Raw genomic sequence first — 27,695 nt, 5'->3', positions numbered from 1 at the left:
GGTGGCACTGGCAGTGAGTGGTCCCCTTCACATGCCTCCAGAAAGCTACCACCCCTGGAGAGAGGCTCGCATTTATAATTAAGTATTAATTATACCGATTTGTTTTGTCCTTGGGTGGTCCAATTAAAGGTGTAAAGCGAAACTTTGGAATGCATGGGAGGCTTATATAGAGCAGCACCTGAGAAAAAGGAACAGACAGTGGACTTGGAAGGACTTAATGTGCTATGGAATCATGATGTAATCCTTGCCCAAAGGTGGGACAAAAAATATTAGAGTAAGGTTTGATTTTTCAAAGATCAGCTTGTTTGGAAACTTAGATGAAAGCTCTTGATATTCTCATACTATATGTATAGATCTTGTTATACTGAATATTCCAAAATAAAGGCTAGTTTAAGTATAAAATAAAGCATGTGATGACTTTTAATTCTATTTCCACAAAGTTTCCCTCTGACATTTCCTAAAAATTACCAGTCTAATGGCAGCTAATAACCATGTATTTATTTTATATTCTTACCTCCAGTATCATTGCTTTGATCTTTCAGGGGAGCTGATTTTGAGGCAAGATTATTTCCTGCTTTTGTGCGCACCCAGGAAACGTGTTCAAATGATGAATCTGAATTCCAGTGACACATGTCAAGCTCGAAACTGCAAACGTGCTGCTCTAAATGGGAAAGCAATCATTCAGTTACCTCCAAAGTCATTATTTATAAGATTATTTCCCTTTAAAAATTAATGTTCATTAAACTACTTGACAGTCCTTCTGCTTCTGGTTACCTCACAAGTAACCAGCCTACCAGTGGGTTTATCTGGTATTCTAGGCTGCCATCTTTAGTGATACCACTTCAGAAAGTCACTGCCTAATGATGGATAATTCTTCCAGAGTGAAGAATTATGTTATTTTATAATAAGCGTAAAAAATTAGAATATGAACATTAGAAAATACAATGGTTTGACTGACCTGATCTAATGTTTTTTTCTGATTTTTTTTTGGTTTTCAACATTTTTTGAAGATTTAGACTTTTTGTTGGGACCTTTCAAAATTTTAATTCTTGCCAGAGGGGAAAACCATTTTCCACCCAACTCTAGTTATTAAAAGCATTCTGTGGCAGAGGTTGAATTAGAGCCTGGGGTCTTCTGACTCCAGCCCTATATATCTAAAATGCAGAGGTTCACTTGTACAACCCCTCTTTATGTGAGTAGTTCCACTTAGTAGAATAATTGGGCCTGTCCTGTAGTTTTTGGGGACATTACCACAACTTCCTAAAGTTCTCTCAAATCTCTCAACTGTGACTTATTTTCAAGTCTCCAGAGAGAGAAAAAAAATTAATCTAAGATCTTTTTGTAAAAATTAAAATATTTCATAAAATTGCCCCAGCTTTGCAGGAATTTAGCAAACTTAAAAACATGCAACTTTGTCAAAACAAAAAACAGTCCCTTCCTCTCCCTCTTTGGGAACATTCATTTTCAGAAGTCCACTGTTTCCTTTTCTTGTGGCTAGATTAGAATGCAGATGCTTGAGAATGCATGTCAGTATCTATCCTTTTTTTCTGTAATAGGAGCATAGACATTGGGATGTATATAGAAAACCTTTGAAATGCAAGCTCCACTAGATATGCTATTATAGGAGACTTTTTAAAACAACTCTATAACATTTACTATTTAACAATTAAAAGACATTCTGTGCCGTTTACATGTGTTTATATAATAGCTGTAAATCTGTGGCTTTTTTGAGCTATGTAATTAAGCATCAAATTTAGTCAAATATCTTGCTTTATCTTTTAAAGCAGGGTTTCTCAAACAGGGGTTGTCGCTCGTGTAGGGAAAGCCCCTGATGGGCTGGGCCAGTGTGTTTACCTGCCCTGTCCGCAGGTCCCGCCGACCATGGCTCCCACTGGATTTTAAATCCTTCAAAGGATTTTAAATGTAAAGTGGTCACCCTCTTGATATCAAGTCAACCAAAGTTGCCTTCATGTAATATATAACTTCTACAATGTTTCTGAATGACAGACATGTACAAGCCTCAGAACAGTGAGGTGCAGTTTGACATTTCAGCAATCATTGCTTAATGATGACATCAGTGGGAATTTTTTTTCTTTTTACAAGAGAACTATAGGATCTAACCCTACTTAAATAAATCAGAGTTTAGAAATACTTTGGATTATCCAGTTCTAATAAAAGAATGAAGATTTCAACTGGGTTTTGAGATGTTTATATTTAAGTATATCTCATCTAATACATTTTTCTACTAATGTCTTGGTCTGAATACAAAATATTTTTGCTATGAAGTTGGATAAAACTCTCCATTCCTTTTAATTCCTGGATCTTTTTAACTTCAGGAGAAGGGGGCTACATACAAGTGGAAATCAGTGGGAGGTAGAGGAGAGTTGTGAAGAGGATTGCTGGGGGAGCGCTGAGTAGACAAGGCGGTAGCAGAAGGCAGTTCCTTGTACAGTTGAGGAAGGAGGAGCGGCACAATAAGAGAGCAAAGGAGTTGAGGACAGAAGCAGGAGAGGTTGTGTGTGTGCGTGTGTGTGAGTGAGTGAGTGAGTGAATGAGAGAGAGAGAGAGAGAGAGAGGCCCATTCAGAGCCATAACATGGATATATATTTATTTGTAGCATGTTTATGTGCCCTGTTTTTGGGGGGGAAACCATGTCTGTTTTCAGTGGACAGGCAAAGTTTGGGCCAAAAAAATAGTCTTTAAAAAATGAACACACCCTAAATAAGCTAATTTATTTGTTATCCCAAAAGCTTAGTTCTACATCAGTGAACACAAATGTAGCTCCATGTGCAAAATGGCTGGTACCCAGGGTATTGTGACAGGTAGAGTTTCTGGAGAAATACAAGTTTCACCACAAATTTCATGAAATCAAAACTAGTCTCCCTTTAGAGCCCTCTTACCCAGCCATTTCCCAAAGACCAGCACAATAAGGAGTTTACATTCAGCTGGTCATTAATCTAACCTTCCATTTGAAACATGCTGCAGCAAAACCTCTTTCCTGAAGCTGGAATTAAAACTCTTCTGACTCTTTGCTCTTTGGCACCTGAGATGTCATCTCAGGAAGTTGACTTCTCAAATATCATGTGCCTCTAAATTTAAATGTCACAAGAAATGGCTCCAGGTTGAGCACATCTGATGTGCTTTGTACTGCTGCAAGAGATCAGTTGATACGTCATGTTTTGTATATATGTAAGATAAGTTTAACACTTATATTTAAAGATATATATTGATTTTTAAGGTCAGGCTTGACAAAGCCCTGGCTGGGATGATTTAGTTGGGGATTGGTCCTGCTTTGAGCAGGGGATTGGACTAGATGATCTCCTGAGGTCCCTTCCAACCCTAATCTTCTATTATTCAAGTGTGGGGGATTTTTTGCTTTAAAAGAGCCCTGCTTACAAATAAAGCCAGTAGATTTTATTTATATATATATATATATATATATATATACACAGAGAGAGAGAGAGATACACATGCTATTTGAAAAATCAGTTAATGAAGAAAGGACATACTGGCTCATTGGCCACAATGACAAATTATCATTTTTTTCTCTACATCTGTCCCATTATCCCATCTCAGCTGCAGTAGTCCTCCAAGGAAGAGACAGAGAGAAAAATCACATTTCTGCATTGAGAGTTTCACAGACTCCCTGTTTCAAATTTGGTCTTCTAAAAAGCACACTGCAGAATAATCGCAGTTCATATGGCAAGTAAGTGCAAAGCCTGTAATTTTGTTCCCAGCACTCCTATGCAGCCCTGCTGGGTAACAGTTTACAAGTGGGTACTGGCATGTAAATAAGTACACCTGGCATCCCACTTTGCTTCTACCTTTCCCAAATGCAGGGCATCTGAGGCATGGAAATGCTTATAACACAGCAAGTTTCTTTACCTGAAATTTATTTTTCCTATTTAAATAGAGATGTGTCCTTTGAAATAAATATCCCTAATCTAGCCCTAAATCATCAGGGTCCCAAAGATTTGTGCTTGACTCTCAAGATGAAGGTAACATCATCTACATATGCTCAGCATTCTAAAATATTAATCAGATTGGATATCTACTTTAGATGTCTGTTCTCATTGCCTTCTCAGGGGAGCCTCCTATTTTGGACTCCAGTTCACAAAACTGTTTGCAAAAGCTAAATATATCTGAGGTATAAATTCTTCATGCCAGATGACATTGTGATGCTGGCAGACCAGACACCAGTTCATGCCAAGGTCCCCATGTCTCAACTGAACACTGACAATACCATGGCTGAAATCTATCTGTCTCGCTTGTGGGTTAACGTTGATAAGATAGGTACTAGAATTAAAAGAAAGTGTTCAGTGTTTGGACTGTATTGAATGCTTGTGAGTTACTCCATGCATTAATCTTACTTCTCAGATCCGTATTACATCTATAATGTAATATCTGAGTGGGCGTAATTTGAACCTCTGTGACCATGAATCTCCATACGGGAGAGGGACATTAAATAGTGAGAAGAGCTCTTCTTCTACAGAAACTGTTATGCAGCTCCTGCAAGAAGAGACCCATTGATACCCAACAGGTTATGGTTGGATCTTACAACTGGAAACTCCCTGCATCTGGATAGAGGAATCGTCAACAAAAGGACTAAAGACTCTTATTTTGTTCTACTCTCCTCCCCATGAAAATGAGTCATGTGAGTGGACTCCTCCCATCAACTGAGTTTGTAACTGACAGCACATGGCAGGAGGGGGATAAAAAACCCAAAGAAAAGGAACTAAGGCTCTCTATGTTGTTGGGTCTTGGAGGTGAGGGGGGAGTAAGGAGTTTCATAGGCATAAGCAAGAGATCCCCAGAAACTTAACCAGGGTTAACCCTAAAGGACAAATACAGCTTGCTGATTATAGAAGCCTCTATTACCTTTTAAAACTTAAGACTAACTAATTTGTTTGTCTATATTCACTTGCTATAACCTTGTAAATAACTTTTAAATTTCCTTTTTCCTATTTAATAAATCTTCATATAGTGTATTATAGGACTGGCTTATAAGCGTTAGCCTTGATGTGAGATCTAAGGCACCATTGACTTGGGGTAAGTGTCTGGTCTTTGGGGAGTAGGAGTAACCTGAATATTGCTGTGATTCTTGGCATAAGGGCCATCTATCACACAGATAAACTCAAGACAAACCGGAGTATCCAAGGGAACTGTCTGTGACTCTGTTTAAGGCTGTTAATATGCCTGATGAGTTTGCACTTGGTGAAGTTGGTTGCTGGAATCTAAGCTTAGAACTCACAGTGAGTTTGGGGTTTGTGTCCTGGTTTTTCAGCAGTCTGCTCTGAGGTTTGTACTCACACTCTTGCACCACCACTGGGAGCATTGCAAACATATACTAACATGGTAAAGTAAACTCAAAGAGCCTCAGATTCTAAGCTGAGGCCAAGCAGCTTTCAGCACAACTCAGGAGTGGGAAGATGCAAAGTTGGTTTTAAGTCACCTTTGCACTCCTGCAATTTTGGATCATCAGTGTGCCAGTACAATCTCCTGCTGTAATCCAGACCAGCCACTGGCCCCAAAAGGTTGTTGTTATAATCAGAGACTCCTGGAAGTGAAGACAAGCCCCAGTCATGTCCATTTTCTCCTGGACAAACCCTGTGTACTGGCCGCAGAAAGGGGACTGGCATAGGAATCATTCCACTGGATCTACACCACCAGAGAATGCACCACTGTGCATTGGATGATCTCCCCCATGGCTGGCTACACGGACTTAATAGCTGCTTAGAGGCAGTATCTACAGTGGAGATGAGAATCAGGGCCTTAAACCCTAAAAAGGCTGTTTTTGTTTGTTTGTTTGTTTGAGGGTTTTTTAAAGGTCAGCTCCACAGCTTTCCCTCAGCTGGCTGAAAATAATGAATTCTCAGGCAAAGAATGGTAGATTTTTCCTGCCCATTGACGACTTTGTGGTGGTATTTCTGCAGAAAACTCATAAGGCATTTATAATATACAGCAACTCCCCACTTAACATCCTCTCGCTTAACGTTGTTTTGATCTTATGTCCCTGCTCAATTACAGAACATGCTCCATTTAAAGTTGTGCAGTGCTTCGCTATAACGTCCTCTGGCTGCCTGTTTTATCCACAGATGGCAGTCCCCCCCATCAGCTCCCCTATGCTTCCCCACAATGCCTCCCCTCCGCTGGCAGACCCCGCGGATCAGCGCCTTTCCCCTCCTCCCCCCGCCTCCTGCCCGCGGCAATCAGCTGGCTTGCGGTGTTCAGGAGGCAGGGGAGGGAGGCGGAGCCTGCGTGCCATGTCCTTGCTCCCCCCCACACCCTCCTGAATGCTGCAAACCAGCTGATTGCCGCGGGCAGGAGGCAGGGGAGGGACGGGGGAGGAGTGAGGATGCTGCATGCGGAGTAAAGGGGGTGGGGAGGGGAAGAAGAGGCGGGTTAAGGGTGAGGGGTTGGGTGAAGGGGTGGCATGGGCAGGCTGAGGGTTGTGCTTCTCCTAGTCCACAGCAGCTTCAGCCTCCTTGCCTGCCTCATTGTCTCCGGTGCCAGTGGGCTGTGCCTGTGTGGGGTAAGGCGGGGGCACCTCCCAACTATAGTACTGTACTGTATGGCAAAAAAAATGTTTCCCTGAAACCTAACCCCCCCCATTTACATTCATTCTTACAGGGAAATTGGATTCGCTTAACATCGTTTCACTTAAAGTTGCATTTTTTAGGAGCATAACTCCAACGTTAAGTGAGGAGTTACTGTACCAGATTTGTTAAAGTATTTATTGTCCTCCTTTGTGGTTGTGTTTATGAAATCTGATAGCAGATCATTTAGAGGAATAAAATATAAACCACATGAAAATGATTAAGTAGTTGAGAAATCTTTTGAGTACAAAAGGGCCTCTTTACGTTTTTTCTTTTGGCTTAAGGGGGAAAGAATTATTTGTGTGGTTAAAGAAGGGATTCTTACCAAATGCTGGAAAACATCCACCACTGAAAGAAATATCATCAATAGCAATGGTGTCATCTGGTCCCCAGGCCTCAAGTGTCCCTTGAATGACAACCTGCATGATGTTTAACAGCAAGTTAGGAGAAAATGTCATTCACGTTGTCTCACATACATACAGAGGAAAAAAAGTATACCTGTATGCTGCAGACTCCCTGAAGTTGTTACATTACATGAACTAGCAGCCTAATCACACAAGATTGTATACTGTAGAGTTTCTACTGGAAATAAAGAAGCCCAGGTCATGCAAAAAAAAATAATTTTCTCAGTAGATTAACAGCCTGGCTTTTGATCACTAGTGGATATACACCCTGGATATACACCCTAATCATGCTTTCAGGTCAAAAGCCAAGTTGACTTTAACCAAAAGGCCCATGCAAACCACAACAGAATGTATTCCTTTCAGAGGAACTAAGTCAAACAGGATCATAGTGGTTAAGAGATAGAAAAAAAATTATTGGATTATCAAGTCACTCCTTCCACCAGGGCCTGGGGATAGCAAGTTTGCTTTTTTTCATTTTCAGAGTTTACCAGGCAGAGATCTGGAGCAGAGGCAGGACAGTTAATGCCATTCCAACCTGTAAACTTTTATCAATGGAAGGTCCAAGACTGGCATCTTGGGAAACAAAAATTATCAGCTGTTAATCACTAACGCCTCAAAAGGAGATATTCTCCCATCAACTATACTACCATTGGAGCTATGCACAGATGTCTTGCATTTCTGTTAGTGATTTAGGGCTAGATTGTAACCCAGCCTAAAGTGCCACACAGGAACGTAAGGAGAATAAGACCACACAAGCACACTTCCACTGTACAGCCTTCCCTCCTCCTGGCCTCAGGCCAAGTGGGGAGAGTAGGGCTGCTTATCCAGTATTCCCTCATCAGAGAGATCAGCAAGTAGTGGCTGGAGAGAGGTAAGAAATGGTAGAACCTAGGCTTTGCTGCCTCCCCACCATGAGGGGGCCACTGCATCTGAACTGAGATTATGGTGTAGGAAGAGTAGTAATTTTTTCCCCTGGGAAAAAGGTGGGAGTGGCGATAAGGAAGGAATTCCAACACTGAATCACAGTTCTCTGGGCTCCTTATGGTGTGGTGATGCTACACCCTGCCCTTACAAGGACGATATCTAAAAGCACAATCTAGTCTTGCTATTAAGTGTCAAGTTGATAATACTAAATCAGCAAAACTTCCAATATTAGTTTTAGAGTTCAGGGACAATTTTATGGACTGCTTGTACAACTTAATAGTAAAGACATTAGGCGTGCAAACCCATATTTTGTAATTGATTTATGCCATAGATTATTATATTCTCCACTAGAGAGTGGTACCTATATTCCAAAACATTTTGGGGTAATACCACATAGGATTTCATTGCGGAACCATGGACATGATCATTATATTTATTCCATGCCTTGCTCCAGGGAAACAACGTTAACTACTGTAACAACAAAACTGTAATCACATTACGTTTTTAGGCGCCGTCTGAACTTCACAGGCAATGGTATAGCTTGTGTACCCATATAACTGTGTACAACAAAGCAAAATATATACACATTCAAAGCTGAATATACAGCTGAATTTGCCAAAACTACATTGAGTTAGCCATGGCGTGTATATTCCAGCCTCTGCAGTATTGGGGAGAGTAGGATAACTAGTGACCATTTTCCCTTATTAATACTACAGACAAACCACAGCTAGCCAAACATGGAGCAGCTGCCCCTTCAGAAATAACAGTGTTGTTCAGAAACAGTGCCATTTTGTGAGTTTATATTAGAGCTGGCCAAAAAGCATTCAGATGGAACAGTTTTCTGTTAGAACATATAGTTTCATCAAAATCTATATATTTCTCAAGAATACATCTATCTTGACAAAATGTTCCATGGGAGAATACCTTTCTCATTTCAGTAATGTGAAAATGTTTCATTTTGATAATATCAAAACATTGTTTCATTTTGTTTTGAATTATATTGAAATAGTTTTAATATTCTATATAATTGATAACTGACAAATTTTATTGAAATATTCTGATATATTGTATATATTTTATACTATATTATGTTTCAACATTATCAAAAGGCAGCATATGTTTTAAATGCAATGTTTCATTCCGATTTGTAATGAAAACAAACTTTGAAATGTGACACGCGTCTGACGAAGTGAATATTCACCCATGAAAGCTTATGCTCCAATATGTCTTCTAGGCTATAAGGTGCCACAGGACTCTTTGTTGCTTTTTACAGATCCAGACTAACACAGCTACCCCTCTGATATTTGAAATGTGAGATGGCCATTTATGGCCATCTCTCATGTATACATATATTATACAAAGAAGTTTAAATATATCAAGTAAAGCTTGGGTGAGTTATGATGTAGTAATTATAATCATATATTCAATTTTTCCCTTTTTATTTATTATAAGGTTTTAATTATGCCTCCAAAAATGTTATTCAGCACAGGATCATAACTTGGAAAATAAAACAAACATGAGTTTAAAAATGTACAAATAAAATAATAAAACAAACGTTTGACCATTTCACAATTAGTATTGTGTATGTGGTTGAATGTGACTGGTTATTCAATAGGCTCACTTTTTTAACAATTTAAACCACTGTCCTGATTTTACCCCCCTGACTAATCTGAGTAGAGATGGGATGAACTTGCATGATTTGGGTAATACTAGAGCAATATAGTCTTGTTTTGGTTTTGCAAAATCAGAGGCGGTTTCAGAACCATATTCTACAGGGGTATTATTAAATGTTGTACTACAGCTATCCTGCTTAAACACCCACACATAGAATTTTTGTGACTAATAATAATAATTAATAATTGATGATGATATTGAGCATAAAAACATAAAAACAGTGTGTGTGCGCTCACACATATATAAGGGGATACCCTTAAATGCACCTATTGAGTGCTTTCTAGAGTAGTTGACTCTGATGACACTTGATGACCAACACCTTTTGGGCCATATCCACTAGTACACTGATTGTTTTGCATCAGCAAGGCTAAGCAGCCATAAAGCTGTTTTAACTGTCTGAACAAGCTGGGTTTACAGCTGTTTTGTGTCACTGGAGTTGCACAAAATACCTGATGGAAATTGGTTAATCTGGTCCTTATTTTTTAAAGACATGACAGATGCCTTCTCTGAGGAAATAGATAACCTCAGTGGACTCTGATATAGTGAACACTGCATAATTTAATAGGAAATAGAAGCTCTAGGTATTAAACATATGCATATGAAAGAAAGCTATTGCGGAAAGAAAAAAAACTTGCTGAGAGTTCAGCTATCTAAGGAGGTGGTCTGTATACTTCCTCGGTAGTTTGATTACAAGCTTCCTCTCACAGAATCTTTTGAAGAATACTTTTAACACAGTGAAAGATGTTACAAGAGCATCTCTTCCCTGCACCTAGCAAAGCAAAAAAGGTTAGCAATAGATCACCAATGGTTATTGTACATCACCATACTTTAATAGCAGCCTTGATGACTGGTATAATCACAGGTTCCCATGGGGTTATACATGTCCCAGATTCCTATGAATCTTTTAAAGATGTACTGTTTTCATCCAGCGAGTGGATTATTTTAGATTGATATATATTACTCTGATATGTTTGAACACTTTGTTGCATTATAAAGCACACAAATGGAAAAACAAGATTGCAGCAATGTTTATAAATAGCATGGGCAAATTTTTAAGTTTGTGGAATTCTGTACATGTTCAGTTCCTGCATATTTCCTTTCCTTTACCTTCTTGCCACTGTTCTGACACAAAACGTTTCTGCTATTTGCCCAATATTCAATACTGGCTTGGGACATGCAGGGAACTTGTCTTATCTCCTAATATAAAACTGAGGAAAGGAAAAAAAAACCCACTACTGAAAATGTACTAGTGAAGGGCTTGATACAATTGACCTCACAGGGAGTAGGTTCAATGCCAATTTTAAACCTTTCTGCTTCAAGAGTGCCAATTCTGTATTTTTCTCTCTCAAACTTGGCTTGAGTTTCCTACTCCAGGAGGAAAATGATGGTGTTAAATGCTTACTTCATACCTTCCACTACTGTTTTGTTTTTTAAAAATGTTATAAAGGTCTTCTTCACCAATGGCAAAAACTGTATCTCAATTCATTTACCTCAAGAACAACTGAACTGATTCCCCTCAAAATTTGAACAACAAATATTTACCTGTTCCATGAGACCAAGCTTGGAAACATTCAGCCCAAAAGGCTGAGGAAATCATTATAATGGAAATGCTTTGTTAAGCTTAGCAATAGCATTTGCTGACATAAACATAACAATGAATGCATCAAAATTCCTTCCTACCAGATCTATTATTGCTAGCTAACCATGTAGTGCAAGTGGCCACCAGCATGTATGCATTACAATGGCTAAGATTATGACACTTTCTCTTTTTCTGTGACTGGCAGCTCTGTTTTGTATGGCTGAGTCCTCTACACATGCTGAATCCCAATGAAGAATCTTCCAGGCAGGCAGATCCCTTTCTGTGCAATCAGACACCAAATACAGAAGCAATGACAAGTACAGGACTGAATCACAGGGACAATACCCACCATCCCAATCACATTTGTTCAGAGCAATGTTCTGCCTCACAAAAAAATGGATGTTATTTAATATGTAATATTTCCAGCACAGAACAACTACGGGGAAAAAAACCTTGAAGAAAGAGCTCTGCTAGCCAAAGGATGTGCTGAGTTCATTTTGTGATGGGCAGCTTAAAGAGCTGCAGATTTCAATACAACAGAACTCCCTGTAGTTGGCAATAAGCCAATATGGCTATTGACTAACTATTTCACAATGGTTATTTTTCTACCTTTCATTTTTGCATGAGTTCAGCGTTTCTGAAAAATGCCATCTTGACAGTCCTGTAGACTGAGGTCCTCTAAGTATCCACAGGCCAGGTTCAGAAAGACATTTGCACTGCAAGATTACACACAAGATTCTGACAATATGCTTCCCCTTGGAACTGGAGGGAACACTTCCAAGGATGAGAGGGTACTTCAGTTCCAGAGCTAGCCCATTGGGGACCCTTAGCAAAAATATCCCCCCCGCCACACACACACACAGGCAATTTCTTATAATAAAAAGCAAATTGGGGCAGGGGCTTAATTTGCTTGGGGCCCTAAGCAATTTCTTAGTCTGCTTATGCCTGCTGCTGGCTCTGCTGACAGTTCAGTCTCAATGCCTGTTCAGATCCTTGGCGACTCTTATCAGAGTGCTAAAAGCAGTGACATTTCAACAGTAGTAATGATCTGTTTTATAAGGTGCACACCTGTCCTCTAGGAATTGGACTGTGACCATCAACTTATTTCACAATGACCCCCCGAACAGCTATCAGAAGTTTAAAATGTTTGTTAACCAGTAAACAGTTACGATTACAGGGAAAAGATTCCATATTCTATTAACAATTCCCCTCACCCCTTATTAAGTCTCGAAAGAGAAGGATGGGAGATAGAAAAGCAAATGTAATGCTAGATCTTGGTCTCCAGCATGAAGTTGCACACCGTTGGGTATCCACTAAGGTCAGATAAGCCCAAAAACTGAAAGCTGCACTGCACATGTGCAGTGGGGAGTTGTGCCTTAGTAAGCTGGTGAGGCACACACTGCTTTGAAAATGCAGGTCACAGTGGATAGTAGCCACTTTTGCAAGTCAAGCAGTGATGAGTGTTCTTCAGTCTAAGGGCAAAGACCTCATCAAATGATTTGATATTATGACTGCCATGGACAGTAACAGTATATTTAGGTTGACCAGATGTCCTGATTTTATAGGGACAGTCCCGATTTTTGGGTCTCTCTCTTATATAGGCTCCTATTACCTCCAACCCCTTGTCCCGATTTTTCACATTTGCTGTCTGGTCACCCTAAGTATATTGCATAATCAGGCATTTGGTCAGATGTATTACAAGGCAGAGACTTACTGAGCTCTTATAACCAGATGGTCCTTACCTGAAGGGTAAGCATAATAGCCAGTTCCTTATAACAACAAGCTAGGAGTAAAATTACCCTGATATTTTTAAAAACAGTATTCTGCAGAACAGTGAGAATACGTTATGTATGATGTCATTTTGTAACCATGATGCTATCCCTTACTGTGCTAGTGGTCTGCATAGACTAATGTTTAAAAGTGTTGAAACTAAGGGCTGGTCCACACTAAGAAGTGGGGTTGAACTAGGGTACGCAAATTCAGCTACGTGAATAGCGTAGCTGAATTCGAAGTACCCTAGTTCGAACTACTCACCCGTCCAGACGCCGCGGAATCGAAGTCCGCGGCTCCAAGGTCGACTCCGCCACCGCCGTTTGCAGTGGTGGAGTACCAGAGTCGACCGCGGCGCTTCCGGAGTTCGAACTATCGCGTCCAGATTAGACGCGATAGTTCGAACTCCGAGAAGTCGAACTCACCGCGTCGACCCGGCTGGTAAGTGTAGACTAGCCCTAATTGAATAAACTTTTAGAAGGTTACAGCAATTGAGAACTAGTGAAAGGACTGCATAAATATATCGTGTAACAAAGTCTCAAAGCTCGACTAAATATTGTAAATATTTAATCACCTAGCAAATCTCTATAAAAATTCACAGCCAACAAATATACAAAAAGCTCCAGTCCAGCAAAACAGTTAACTTCTTTGGGGCCTGAAAGAATACAATAACTAATCTCAGCTCTGAAACAAGTAATTTTTATGGGTAGGTTCCAATTTATGATGTTATAAGGGTGATTGTTCTGTATAAAATCTGAGCACATTTGAAGTGGGTTTCAGTTTTTAGCTTCCACGTCACCACAAGATGAACTCAAGCAATAATAAATGATACTGGTCTTGAATAGCTAAAATGTGCATCTATCCCTTCTTTGATTCACATTATTTTCCAGACCTAAGATAATTTTTATATTTCTCTTCACACCATATGCTAATCTCCCCATTATAAATATACATTGTAGCAATTTACAAACCTCAAATTTTTCAGTGCTATTGATTGTGATCACATTTGTTCTCCATTGGTTTTGTAGCCCTCCTGTTTCTTGCCAGATGTTTTCAAAAGCACCATCAGAATGTGTTTGGAGTCCCACCATCAATATTCCCCTCATTTGACCAATCCAATAGTAAAATGCAATCTAGGACAAAGACAAGTTCTGATTATTCCAGCAAATCACAATGACAAGATTATAATGAAAGGAAGGTGCAGTCCAAATACCTGGCAAATGTGTTTGCTATCAGTAGGGAAGAAAACTCTGCTCCTTAAAGTTGCAGGAGATGAGGCCACTTCAGAGGACAATAAGAGGAAATAGGCTATTTAAAAAAAGAACAAGAATAAAATAGAAGGTTTAAGAACCAGTGGTATTCTAACAAATCTATAGAACATACCAGAAAAATTACATTATTTGGTAATTAGAAAAGGTAACTGAATGGAAATAACAGATAAATAATTACATTGAGGAGATTTATCTATAAGAGGACTTTTTCCAGGATATTTTTGTGGTATACATTACAAACTATGTTAAAAGAATAAGCAGATATTCAATATTTTGTACTCTACTCACAGTTCAATGTGAGGACCCAAGCCTTATTGACTGTACACTATGCAAACCCTGCTCTGAAGACAGAATTAATAACTCCCTCATGGGCTTTTCTATGATGTGTATCTGAGTGCTTCATAAACATTAATGAATTTATTTTTACCACACCCTTTTGAGCACAATCCATCCTGTCCATAGAATGAGGCAGGAGTTCTGTGTAAAAAATAGTTGTAATTAAAGACTGTATCAGGCATATGCACAACAGGGCCAAATTAAGGTTGCACAGATAACCTTAATTCCAACATTTCCTAACTTTTGAGTGCATGACTTATTTTACAACCATAATAATATTCTTTTAATGTGGTTTATTTTTGTGCACAATTTTCTAGGTTTGTAATCATGCGACTTCTCTCCCCTCCCCTTGTCTCCAGTCACCCAACCCCCATTCCTCCTCACATCCCTCATCCCCACTGGTTCCTAGTTCCACTTTCTGTTCAGAGGCTTCTCATCTAATGTCAGTGTCTCCCCTCCCTTCCCTCCCTCCCCCAGCTCCTTGTTCCCATCTCTTTACCCAATCAGCCCCAGCATTTTCCCCACATCCTGGCTTTTCATTAGATCTGTCTCCCCTCCCCCACATCTCCTTTCTCCCACCCCACTGATTCCCAGATTAGCCTCCTTACCTGGCCAGTCCTAGTCTCCCCTCCCTAACTCCCAGTATCCCCCCAATCCCCAGTCCTAATGTTCCCCCAACCCCAGTACCCATTTTCCCTCTCCTCCTTACCAACAGCCTCCCGTTAGTGGCCATGTCATCCCCTCTACCCCCCTTTCCAATCAGGCTCTTGTCCCCTTTGCATTTGAATCAAGTAGCTTCCTCTGCCATACTTTCTGAGCCCAATAGGGAGCATCCATTGGCAGCACAGGAGACATCATCATCTTCTTGCTCTGTTCCCCTGCCTGGCCCAGCCTGCAGCAGCACAGAGCTGCAACTTTACAGAGAGTTCTGCTCAGTCCCAGGCTGACAGGTGCGTGCCCACTGCAGATGGAATCTTTGGGCAATTTAGCTATAAAGCTCTAGCAAGATCACACTGAGCATGTGCAAACTATGATTTTTCAATAGCTCAGAAACTTGGCCAAATTTGGGCAGATTTTCATGGGAATGTCAAAAAGTATATCCTTGGTACAAAGGCCATCCCCCTGCCAAGTTTGAAGACCCTGCTCCAAAGTGTGGGGGAGTTAAGCAACTCAAAGAAAAAGCACCAGAATTTTTTTAACATGAGCAAAACAATCTATTTTCCCCTAGCCTTGTTCTCAGAAATAACTGAGTCCGTTTGGTTAAAATTTTCCATAAATGTTTAACCTGAGGCAGATGCCCAGCATGATAAGATTCAACCCAAACAGTTATAGTTTGGCAAAGTTATAAGCAACTGAAAACAGGGTCTTATAATGGGAAGTGTCAGGTAACCTTAATAGGAAGGGTAACCAGGCCTCTAGTAACAGAACCTACAACCAATGGGAGTCCTTCCATTCATTTCAATGGGCTTTGGAGCAAGCCTGAAGTGAGGTTCACCCAGCACTTGTATAACTCTCAAATAACTGTTTCCTTAACTGTGTTCCAAAAAACCGCTTCCAACCTCAGTAATAAAATGGGTCACTTTTTAAAATGTGGGATGTTAGCTTAAGGACACAGAATGCAGATTTTGTGGAAACCACTATATATATAAATATATATATTTGCCATCGTCTTCCATAGGTTTCAGTTTTGCTCTTTTAAAGCGAAGTAAGTAGAGAAAGTAAGGCTGACTCTTTTGAAGCCCGAGACTCTAGTAATCACTATGTTCTTATCGGTTTAATTAAAAACAATTTTAAAACAATAAAAAAACTATATTTTCTTCTTTTTCCTTTCATACCATTAATTTTGCAGGTCTTTTAGGCTACATATTTTGATATGAACAGATTATAATTTATTTTAGAATGATCCATATCTTGCTTATAGTTACTGTGCACTGAGCTTTTGCTGACTTCATACATTGATACAGCACATCTCTTAATATCCCAATTGATTTTCAAAATAGGCTTCCAAAACAGCTCTCATATAAACAGATTGATTACTTGATTAATAAGTATAAAATTCCAGGGGACAGCCAAGATTAACTCAGAAAAAGATAATTAATCAAAAATTTTAAGTCATGATTATTGAATGGATTTCCTATTTCACGAATGAGGGAAATTGCCTGTAGACTGCACAGCTTAGATTTATTGATACAGTTCAAGATCATTAAGGAAATGGTGCTCAGGAATATGCTTAAAACAGTGCTGTAACAAGGGCAAGGTGAGTGAGGCACTTGCCTCGGGCGCGCAAAGCGGAGGGGCGTAGCTCTACTGCGATCGGCAGCACTTTGGCGGCAGCTCTACCACTGCCGCTTCTTCGGCGGCAGGTCCCTGAGTCCCTGTCGTAGGGAAGGACCTGCCGCCGAATTGCCCCCGCCGCTTCATTCATTCTTCAAGAGGGACTCGGGGACCCGCCGCCGAATTGCTGCCAAAGAATGAATGAAGTGGCGGCAGCAATTCGGCGGCAGGTCCTTCCCTCCAACAGGGACTCAGGGACCCCCTGCCGAATTGCTGCCGAAAAGCCTGGAGCCGGCCCTTGCCTTGGGCGCAAATATTCCTTGTTATGGCTCTGGCTTAAAATATATATATCTCAAGAGGATGCTCTGTGTTTGTGCTCCAGTGCAACCTTTGCTAAAATGGTAGTTTAATAGGGTCCCATCTGAAACTATACAGGCACTAGCCTTATTGGAGACAGCGTGGAGGTGCATCATCCTATTGGTGCTCCCAAAGTAATTGGCCTCATCACAAATACAATATTTTCAGAATCACAAGCTCCACTGAAAGGTGACAATATTTGCTTCGCCCAATGCAGAGCCAGCTCTACTGGCTGGTGCAGGGCAGTGACCTTGCTTTTGATCCATCCTTGATACCCCAAAGGTGCTGGTGTATCAAGTGCAGCAGGTGGAGCTAGATTCATGGAGTTCTGTGGATCAGGGGTCTGTGGACCACAGGTTGATCAGGATATAGATAAAAAAATGCCAGTACCCAGAATAATAATATGAATATCTGAAGAACAGGCCCACACTTTCAGAAAATTCATGCAATTGTGTTTCTTGCACACCAAGTGACTAATTATATAACTAATTGCTCATTTGGAAGGGCCAAACAGGCATATGCTTTTGCCCACAATAGACCTAATATTTCAGAAACAATGTGATTATAAACAGACAACTAAACATCTCTGGACACAAAAGATTCTACCTCACACAACATAATTGCAAGCCTGTTGTTCAGTGCAATTCATCCAACAGAACATGAGTATTTTAAGTTGGTGAAATAAAACAGGTGGGAGTTCATAAAGACATGGTTATTCCATTTTTAAAATATAGGGGACCCTTACCAGTTTTATTCCCATTGTGGTCAGAATGTGGAGATCCCATGTTGGTCAGGCCATTTCTCCTAGTCCATCCAGTCTGTAAGTCCTCATCATGCATCATATTGCACAGGTCAGTTTCAAAGTCACATGTTTCATAGGAAGAACCTAATCAAAGAGGCCTATTTTCAGAAACTGTATGCGGTAGAGGTTTGACTCATTGAGCAAATATATAATGCAACCATATCCAGAGAAATAGATACAAATGAAATTATAAATTGTTAGTTAGTACTAAGGCTATGATTTAGTCACGGAGGTCATGGCAGTCACTGATTCCATGACTTTACCAGACCTCTGAATTCTTCGGCTGCACCTGTCAGTGGCTGAAGCAGGGGCAGGGGCTGCAGCCAGGAGAGTGTGCTTTTGCCCCACAGCTTGTACGATTATTTTTAGTAAAAGCTCATTTATTGCCCATGACCTGGCCATGACTTTTACTAAAAATAACCATGACAAAATCTTAGTCTTAGTTATTACTTATAAAGCACCCAGAAATAGCCTAAATGACTAAAAAGACTTCCTAAATTGTAGACCAGACACAATGAGTAATAGCAATAAACAACGCAGTGGGAATAACAGGGAGGGGAGGATGATGGTTGCAAAAAAAGTCAATGTCTATCTCCTGGATGATCTCATGTCCTGTTTTACTACTGCAGATACAGTACAGACCCTTTTCCCACCACATATGAAGTCCCATATATATGCATTTTCACCATCTCTACAAATGTACAGGAAACTGTGGAGGCTAGCAAAATACTTTGAATGCATAAACATTTTTCTTAAGAGATACTGCCAACATCATCAAGTTACCATTTACTTCAAATGCTTCAATACACACTATTATTCATGTCAGCACTGGGCTCTCTCATGCAGTAATGAAGATTAAACACTAGGAAATAACCATTTAACACAAATATTTTTATCTCCGCTGTCTTTCATGGCACTGTATTGAACCCTGGATTTTTAGCAGCATGGTTATAACATTTATTACGAAAGTATGAACCCAGTCCCAGAAATCTCCAAGGGCCTAATCCTGAAAGTTACTGAATGCTTACTCAGGGGGTGTCATCTCATCAATGGTTGGATAAGGCACTCAGCACCTTCCATGAATGGGCACTAAATTAGACTAATGCTCACTCCGCTAGTTGGGGTGCCAGTCTGATGGGGCCATGAGCACCAGAGATGGGGTGGGGGGAAGATCTCAACCGGGATCAAGTAGGACAGTGCTCCATGCAGTCCCCCCTGCTTCCTCCTCCTATTCTCCTTCACCGTGTGTTCAGGAGGAAGGGGCTGTTTCTTTCTCTTTTCCCCCTTCCTCCCGCCCAGCATGGGGAACAGGAGAGACATTGTATACTTCTTTCAGACACTGGAGCATGCCCCATTCAGCACTGCTGCCATTGTGCAGTGGGGTACTGGTGGGGTTTGGTGATTAGCTGCATAATGAGTGAAGCGGAGCAGCAACTCTGGGGTCACTGCCAGAGCAGAAGATATGTACCTGGCAGCTTAGGGGAACCTGAGAGCAAGCCAGTTCCTCTGAACAGCCCCAGCAGTGCCCTCTCAGAAGTGTTGAGGATAGTGGCTGCCAAGGCTAGCCCTGGAGCTCTAACTCGTATTACAGCTACCAAAGCACTTCTAGCTTCAGGGCCTAGTCACTGTGAATTGGGACCAGACGCTCCAGAGGATGCAGAGAGGGGAACAAGAGCAGCCACTGACAGGAGGAACCCGAGCCCCAGGGAGAAACAGACTGCTGAACCCCCTGCTTTGGTGGGGGCTTCTGAGGCTGCCTTACACTCTGCTTCAGCTGGGGAGACTACGGGGGAGGAGGGAGGTGGAGGCACTTCTAGCCCCTCTGCAGTGGGGGATCCCCATTTGGTGGTAATGCCTCTGGGAATTATGGATGGTATTCCCTCCTTATGGACAATTTGGAACACAGGGGCCATTGGTGAGATGTTACTGCCGGGATCTCATGGCCTCGTACCCACTGCTGGAGTGGCTGGGGCTGTCTCTGGCACAGTAGGGGAGCCCACCCCAGGTTAGAAGGGGACAGTCCTGTTCTCCACCCCTCCCTGCTTCAGCACCAACAGGATTCCCAATTGCTATTGATCCTGCTGTCTGCATGGTTTGCTGTCCCTCCTTCAATCCTGCACTGAACATAAGGATGTGTGAAGAAGGAATTCTGATAGCAAAAAAATGGTAAAGTCGGACTTCAGACTGCTGCCTGTACACCTTTCTGACTTAGTTTGTTAGGGTTTCAATTCAAGGGGCAATTTTACTTGAACAAAATTATACCAATGGGATGCTCCGCCTCCTGCATAGCCCTTGAAAAGCTTAGTTCTGCATGAGAATCAGCACTGGTCAGGGAATCCGGACTTAGAGAAGTCACCCATTATCTTGGTGATTTTCTTTTTGTAGGAGGAACAGAAAACAGACACTGTCTGGGAGCCCCATTAACAAGATAAAACATGAAAGGTCCTGATACCCATTTGGAATTGGATACTGCAGCGAGTATTTCTCATCACCCCTTTGAAAAATTGGCAGAATTGTGAGAATTATTATCCATCATTCTGGCAACCAAGAAAGCATGCCTCTGACAGCTGCAGGTTATCACTGGCCATCTAAATTTTGCATGCAGGGTTATGGCTCCTGGAAGTAATTTTAATATACACTAGCTGCAGCCACAATTGGTATTACCAGGCCTCATCACTATATTTGGCTGACCAAGGAAATGAGAGGGGACCTAAAGTTTTGGGATACAATGGGGTATCATTTTGGCATGCAGAGTGATCGCTGGATGTGGACTTGCAGGTCCACTTAGACACTGATGGTGGCATGGGCTTCCAAGTGTACCTCTGTCATGATGTTTGTCTCCTATAATACCCCCTTGGGGTGTGATGGGGCCCTGTACTCCCCCAACCTGCAGTCCTCAGAGTCAGAATGATACATCTGTGGGAGACTCAGCCCTCTGGCTGAGTCCTGTGGAAGCCTACCCCTTCTGGGATATCAGAGGCCCACAAAAAGGAAAAAAGAAAACCAACAAACTGACAAGCACCCTTACCAGGCTTCCCTTCCTTCAAGGGGCCTCTCACAGGCTGTAGTCTACCTCAATGGCCAAAGATGAACCACTAACAATAGTACCAGAGTAATTGTTCAGAGTCTGGCCAACCCTTCCCTTCAGATTGGTTGTGGTTGTGTGAACAATCCCTATTCTCAGCCATAGTATCCTCCAGGAGCTGAGGATGTGAAAGTGTGTGGTCCACTCAGGGCTGCAGCTAAGTCAGCTGAGCTTCCCCCAGCCCTGCCATATCTTGTAGGTGTGGTGAGGCAGGGCTGCTTGAGCTTCCAGCAGTTCATTAACCCTCACCTAACCAGTGCAGGGTTTGCATACCCTGTCACAACGTCCAAGGGAAATGGTGTGCTCAGAGGTGGCTGGATCATCCAGGGAATCACCAAAGACATCAGATTTCTGGGGGTTTTCCTCTATCTTAGGGTCCATCTTTATTTGGGTAACAGATTCCAGGATAAGTGAGTTCATTTCCAGAGTGAAAACATAAATTCCAAGACCAGAAAGGACCATTATGATCATCTAGCCTGACCTGTCCTTGGTGTTAATAATGGCCTGATCGATGCTCTGTCTCACGTTCAGATTTGGGGAATTAGCAACACAGGCTGAAAGGACACAATAGTGATGCCTCATACCATGTGCAACCTTGATTACAGATTGCATGCCGGCTAGCATGACACTCCACTGCCACACGGACATTCCAAATTTACAAAGCAAGATTTTCAGAGTTTATGGATTTCAAGCTGTGCCAGGCCTACCTCACATATGGCCCATCCCAGAACTGCAAGTAATTCAGTTTGTGGTAGTTAGTTCATTGAGGCCTGGCTTCATCTACAATTGCAGGTCAAGAGTAAAGGGGTAAAAGGATTCCCCAATTTTTGCACTGAGTGTGTAGTTTGCAGATTACTAGAAAGTTGGCCATGTTCAAGGGGACCATAGGCAGACTGCAGAAAACCAATCATTATTCAGATAAAAAGAGATTTAGTCCTTAAATTCCCCAAGTTTGCAATAGTGTCAGTAAAGCAGTACCATTTACAGCAGTCTTCCTGGTGGTCTTTTTGAGGGCTTTCAGCTTGGAGGAAATAGTTTCTGGCTCAAAGAGCAATGAGTCTAACCAAGTGTTGCCACAGGAAACTTGCAATGGGATCAAGGAAAAGTCATCTTGATATTGTCAGTTAAAAGCAGATCAGATTTGTCATGGTACCAAAATTGTGCTGAATGAGAGTGGTGAAAAGGTTACTTGCCCCATGAAGGTATTAAAAGCAGTCATCCCTTTGGCTTCAGATCCATTGTTTGTCCATCTTCACTTATTGATATATTTGCTTTCCATAACCAACTCTCTGCATAACTGTTCATGTACCCAAATATTTGGATGCTAATATCTAAATTGTATCATTAAATTTATTAATCTTAATAGGGTTATTGATGATTATGTCCTCTATGTATTGTATGACTTTTCAACCAACCTTTGTACTTTTGGATAATTTAAGCACTATACCCAGATAGGGGGACAGATAGTTCAGTGGTTTGAGCTCTGGCCTGCTAAACCCAGGGTTGAGAGTTCAATCCTTGAGGGGGCCATTTGGGGAACTGGGGTAAAAAAAATCTGTCTGGGGATTAGTCCTGCTTTGAGCAGGGGGTTGGACTAGATGACCTCCTGAGGTCCCTTCCAACCCTAATAGTCTATGATTCTATTATATTTTATTTTAGGGGGAGGGATAGCTCAGTGGTTTGAGCACTGGCCTGCTAAACCCAGGGTTGTGAGTTCAATCCTTGAGGGGGCCACTTAGGGATCTGGGGCAAAAATTGGTCCTGCTAGTGAAAGCAGGGGGCTGGACTCCATGACCTTTCAAGGTCCCTTCCAGTTCTAGGAGATAGGTAATAATTGGAGATATACCACTGTACAGACACTTTTCTTATCCTAGGTATTATATAATTTTAAACATTAGCTTTAATAAAAAAATTATTGGGCATATAAAGAGGCATCTGGCAAAAATCTGGCTCATATCTAGATTACGTTCCCATGTTGGTTGCTTGCCTGAGGTATCAGAGAAGGTTGTGGGATCAGCTAGTGCCCCTCATCCACTCTATGGCAGGCTGTTTCCATTCCCAGCCGGTGATCATTATTCACTTAGGGGAGAATTACTTAGGCACAGCAAAAGGGCCTAGTTTGATCATTAGAATAAAGAGGGATTTCAGCCACATTTCATCTCTTTCCCCTCAAATAGTCTTGATCTGCTCACACCAAGACAAGTTTGGTGAGGAGTCGCCAGACCTGCCAAGATTGACCAGGCCAAGAAAGAAGTGAATTGAGAAACTGGTAAGTATATAAAAGTGACAAGGGGGTATAGTGATTTCCCATAAGGGAATTAAATTTAACAGCCCCCCAAAACTGTTGAGAGAGGATGGAGTATATCTATCCAACACAGAGTAGGATATTTTCTTGGAGCACCTCAAGCAATGAGTGGATTCCTCTCTAGATGCCTGATGCAAGGGTGGGGGGCAAGAGATACCCAAGCTGATTGCTGTTGTCTCCTGCGATGAGTTCCAGTGTGGCTGATGCAATAAAAGTCTGATCTGAAGTCTCTTTAATGCAATGGGCTGCTTGGGCATTGGTCTCCAGCATGACACTGCACAGTGAGAGGGTATCTCCTACATCTCATGTAGCATGTGGTTCCCCTCATCTTGTCTCTTCTACCTCCAGCATGGAGGAAGGGAGTGGATCATGGCTGGCTTCAATCAGAGTCCCGGAGAGGCTTTCATACCCACCCTCAGGGTTGTAGAAGCCAGGCCAGTGCTGCCAGTTTTGGTCCACAATGGAACAGCCCTGCTGGGTAATTTTTTTTTTTGGGGGGGGGGGGAGAAGGGAGGGGCTAACCACCATTGGGTAATAGTTTTAAACACAGTTGCAGCCTCTGCATTCAACCATACTACGGTGTATGTCTCTCTTTCTGTGTCCACATCAACGCAACACAATGATTAGTTATGAGGTGCAAAAGAGGCACCAGACAGCACTGGTTTAGGCATTTGTGGTGTAGATTAATGTATAGATTAGCTGAGCCAGCAGCTATTTTTTTGCTGCTGTTTTCATCTTTGGTAATGTGCTATATCTTTCAGTTGCTGAAAAGCATGTCAATAGTTCATTATCACAAACACTGCTGGAGCATAGTTGTATTATATGAAATAAACTGAATCACACTCAATCTTATCTCAGGAGATTTCCCATAGCTGAAAAACCAAATTAAAATGTCAACAAGTTAGAATAAGAAGCACAGTTCTTTTGTTTTAAATTAAAACTCCTGATCACTCATGATTTTTTTTTAAAAGATCAGTTCTATTTATTTTCACAGAACATCTAACTTGAAAGTTGTCCAATGTAATTTGCTGGAAGATAAATTTATGCAGATAAAGTTACTGCTTGGGGAGCAGAGGGGAGGAGGATGAAATGTGTGGGTTGTTCTAGACACATTTTTCTCAGTGTTTGTTTTGCACAAAACAAAGTCTTTAAAGCCATCCCGAAGTTAAACAAATCTGTCTAAATCCCAGAGAAACAAACTACAGTTCAAGTTCAACTGTGTCTATTTAATTTTGATAATCTTTCTAGAAACATGAGACACTGCATCACACTGTTAAAGAATTTTTAATAAGAAGATACTGTCTCAACAAAGAAAGACACTTCCAGTGAAAATAATGTGTATATTTTTAATGGCTCCTTGAGTGCTTTTGGAGAGTTAAATGTTTAGCCAACACACATACTTATATACTAATATATATATTATTTTCAAGAGTGCTATTTTGGGAATGCAATATTATTTTAAAAGAGCAGTTTTATCATTTTCCCCCAGTGAATATTTTGCAATAGAAACTCACAGCTTAAAGATGATTCTAAATACAATATATATACAATTTATCCCCCACACTCTCTCTCAGGCACAAACAGCTCAGATGTGAAAGAGAAAAGATGAGACCAAACTGGTGATAAAAGTATAATATTTGAGGTTCCAGTCCTACAATCTGATTCATGCAGATAAAACCCTTATTCCCATATAGAGACCAAATTAAATCAGTGGAGCTCTCCGTGGGCACAGGGGTCCATCCATTCACATCAGAGTGCAGTTCTGGGGCCTAAAGCAAAAGATTAGCTCACACAAAAAACAGTGAATCTGAACAGCCCTGATGGTCAGTGGGCAATGATAGGGCTATAATTCAAAATCAGAATCCAGATCTGCATCTGAATTTTATGATTAACACATGGGGCTTGTCTACACAGGGAACAGTCCAGAATAGCTCTTTTGTCCACGTGGACACACTTATTCCATGTTAAAGTCCCTTTATGCAGTTTAGCTTAATCCACACAAAGGCACTTTTGGTGTGGAATAAGAGTGTCAGCACTGACAGCTAGTGAGGAATAAGTATTGCACTTTAAATTCAAAAACTAATTTAATTTGTGATAGCTTCTCCATGTAGACAAATCTGACCTAACTCCTCATATTCAGATGCTCCCAAACTCTGTTTGAAATCCAGATTTCCAATTTTGTGGTGCTCCCATCTCTAATTTAAATTCAAGTCTGTTTCCCTTTTAGATCTGTTTCCTGCCTCCGGTGATATAATTTTTATAGAAGAGTCTTTTGGGGTCTCTTATTCCCTCTCCTGCTTTCACATGAATGATTCTCCTGTAGCACAATTATGAATGGGGCTGAACAAGAGTGTGTAAAGAACTGCCATAGAAATTAACAAAAAGGCATGTTTTCTTGTACATTCTGCCAATGTAGCAGAGAGTGTATTTCAGTGACCTATCTGCCTGGAGGAAATATTCTTCTGTAGAGGAAACAACAGCCAGGGACCATATATACTACATACTCAAACTGAGCTTTTCAGGTATAGCTGGACATAACATACAAACATCCCTTGTGTTCAAACTGCTATTATGTTGAAACTTGCCAAGATACATGCTTAGCACTGCATTTGTGAGGGGGTTCAGTGCACTTAATTTTCTGCCTGGTAATTCATAATCCTGTCTACTGTAACATGATACTGCATACAGAATGCTTAACCTTTGGTTTGGTTGAGCAGGAAGATAGAAGTGGGTTATGTCTGCAGGATACACATTTCTAAGCCTGTAACCTGCTAACGTGAACATCTGTTTTCTGGAGCTACTGCCACAAGGTAGTCTCCAGGTTCTACCAGAGACATTTAAGTTTTTAAGTTAAAAATCACAAAATTCAGGAAATCCAAACTCCTTCTTGTGCTCCAGGAATAGGGTTCTCAGGGAACAGGACTCTTGTGCTGGGCATTGTTATGTGTACGTTGCAATGTAGCTTAATGTTATAGCAAAGGTAAATGTCAGCTGTAAATTCAGTTCAGCTAGGTAAGTGCAGCCAGCTTGAGTGGACTCAGATTGTCTGGATAGCTGTTTTAGGGCTACTTGACCACAGCCACATTCAGAAAAATTGATGACATCTCAAGTTATTAAGCCAAAGCTATAAATTCATAACTTTTTTTGTATTTGTTTGCTCACTTAGTACTTTGTGTGAGCTCTTGCTGTGTTACTTTGATCACTATTCCTGTACCGAAACAAAACTGAAACATTTATTACTGAACTGTCATGGACCTGCAACAAAGATTTTTACCAAAATTCTTTCACAAAATTATTTTTAGAGCAGACCTGAATTCCAGGGAGAAAGTTTGTATCTAGCTAACATTTAATACATTTTGACTATAATAAGCAGTTATGAATTAAAGGAAAGCAGGGTTGGGTGGAAGTTTCATCTAGTGACGTACCTTGAATAAGAAAAATCCATTAAAGATATACAGATTTGGATATAAATTGAAATTTAAGCAGGAAACATTTGAGTAAAAGAAAAAAAATAGATGAACTACAATTGCATGAAGTTTCATCCAAAATGAAATTCTGTGCTCTTCTGTTCACTGCTAGTTATTTTATAAGTAAAGCTATCTAACTGTACTACAAAAAACTTTGCTTAACTTCTGATGAAGCCCACCGAGAGCTACTTACAACGTTTTTCATCACTGCTGTCTTGGCGCTGGTTGTTGAAATTGCACGCTTCCTTTGGTGGAACCGAGGATCCATTGGCACATCGGAAGTCATGTCCTGTGGATGACTGAACAAGTAGAAGAGTGAGAGGACACCAAAAACAACAGAAGCTGACTTTGTTCATTGGATATGCTACCATCCAGGCTTCCACTTTGAAGAGAACTATTGCAGCAATCTAGTTCTGGCCAAGAAGTGTCCATAAAAAGCCATGCTTACACATGTTGCTTTAAAACTTTATTTTCTAGAGTTGCACGTGTTAGGAGTTTGATACTCTAACGAAATATGGTCTGTGAGAGGAAGTTACATTTGAGCCATATATCAGTGTTTCCTTGGAAAATATGTAACTAAATTGCATCACTTCTTTTATGACTAGCAGGCTTGTTTTGTTGAATTACTATGCAAGCCAAGTGTATATCATTAACTCATTGATTGGTATTATTGCCCGATGACTGGCAAAAATGTCAGATAAGTAAACAACATAGGCACACATAGTATAATCAGACAGTTAGCAATATTCTTGAAGCCTTTTGTGCCTTTTCTTGAAGTAATCTGGCAGCAATGCTTAAGTATAAGTAATTTATGAAGAGGATTATGCATGAACTGTAGAGATGTAGCAAAT

At 40.9% G+C, this 27,695-nt stretch overlaps 1 protein-coding gene across 1 annotated transcript in view; it reads right to left on the bottom strand.

Annotated features, from left to right (window-relative positions):
• The window catches only part of MALRD1 (MAM and LDL receptor class A domain containing 1), a 420,915-nt gene extending 393,715 nt beyond the window's left edge, over positions 1 to 27,200 (bottom strand). Inside the window, exons 1-6 of the mRNA XM_045007156.1 lie at positions 27,038 to 27,200; positions 17,931 to 18,071; positions 14,161 to 14,255; positions 13,919 to 14,080; positions 6,922 to 7,015; positions 515 to 661 (exon numbers count right to left, since the gene is read on the bottom strand). Of these exons, the coding sequence (XP_044863091.1) occupies positions 515 to 661; positions 6,922 to 7,015; positions 13,919 to 14,080; positions 14,161 to 14,255; positions 17,931 to 18,071; positions 27,038 to 27,200 (802 nt within the window). The remainder of the gene's footprint in view (positions 1 to 514; positions 662 to 6,921; positions 7,016 to 13,918; positions 14,081 to 14,160; positions 14,256 to 17,930; positions 18,072 to 27,037) is intronic.
• Positions 27,201 to 27,695: the final 495 nt, after the last annotated feature.

This window comes from Mauremys mutica, chromosome 2 (genome assembly GCF_020497125.1).
Source record: "Mauremys mutica isolate MM-2020 ecotype Southern chromosome 2, ASM2049712v1, whole genome shotgun sequence".
Lineage (NCBI taxonomy): Eukaryota > Metazoa > Chordata > Testudines > Geoemydidae > Mauremys > Mauremys mutica.
This window is presented reverse-complemented; position numbering and strand designations above follow the sequence as displayed.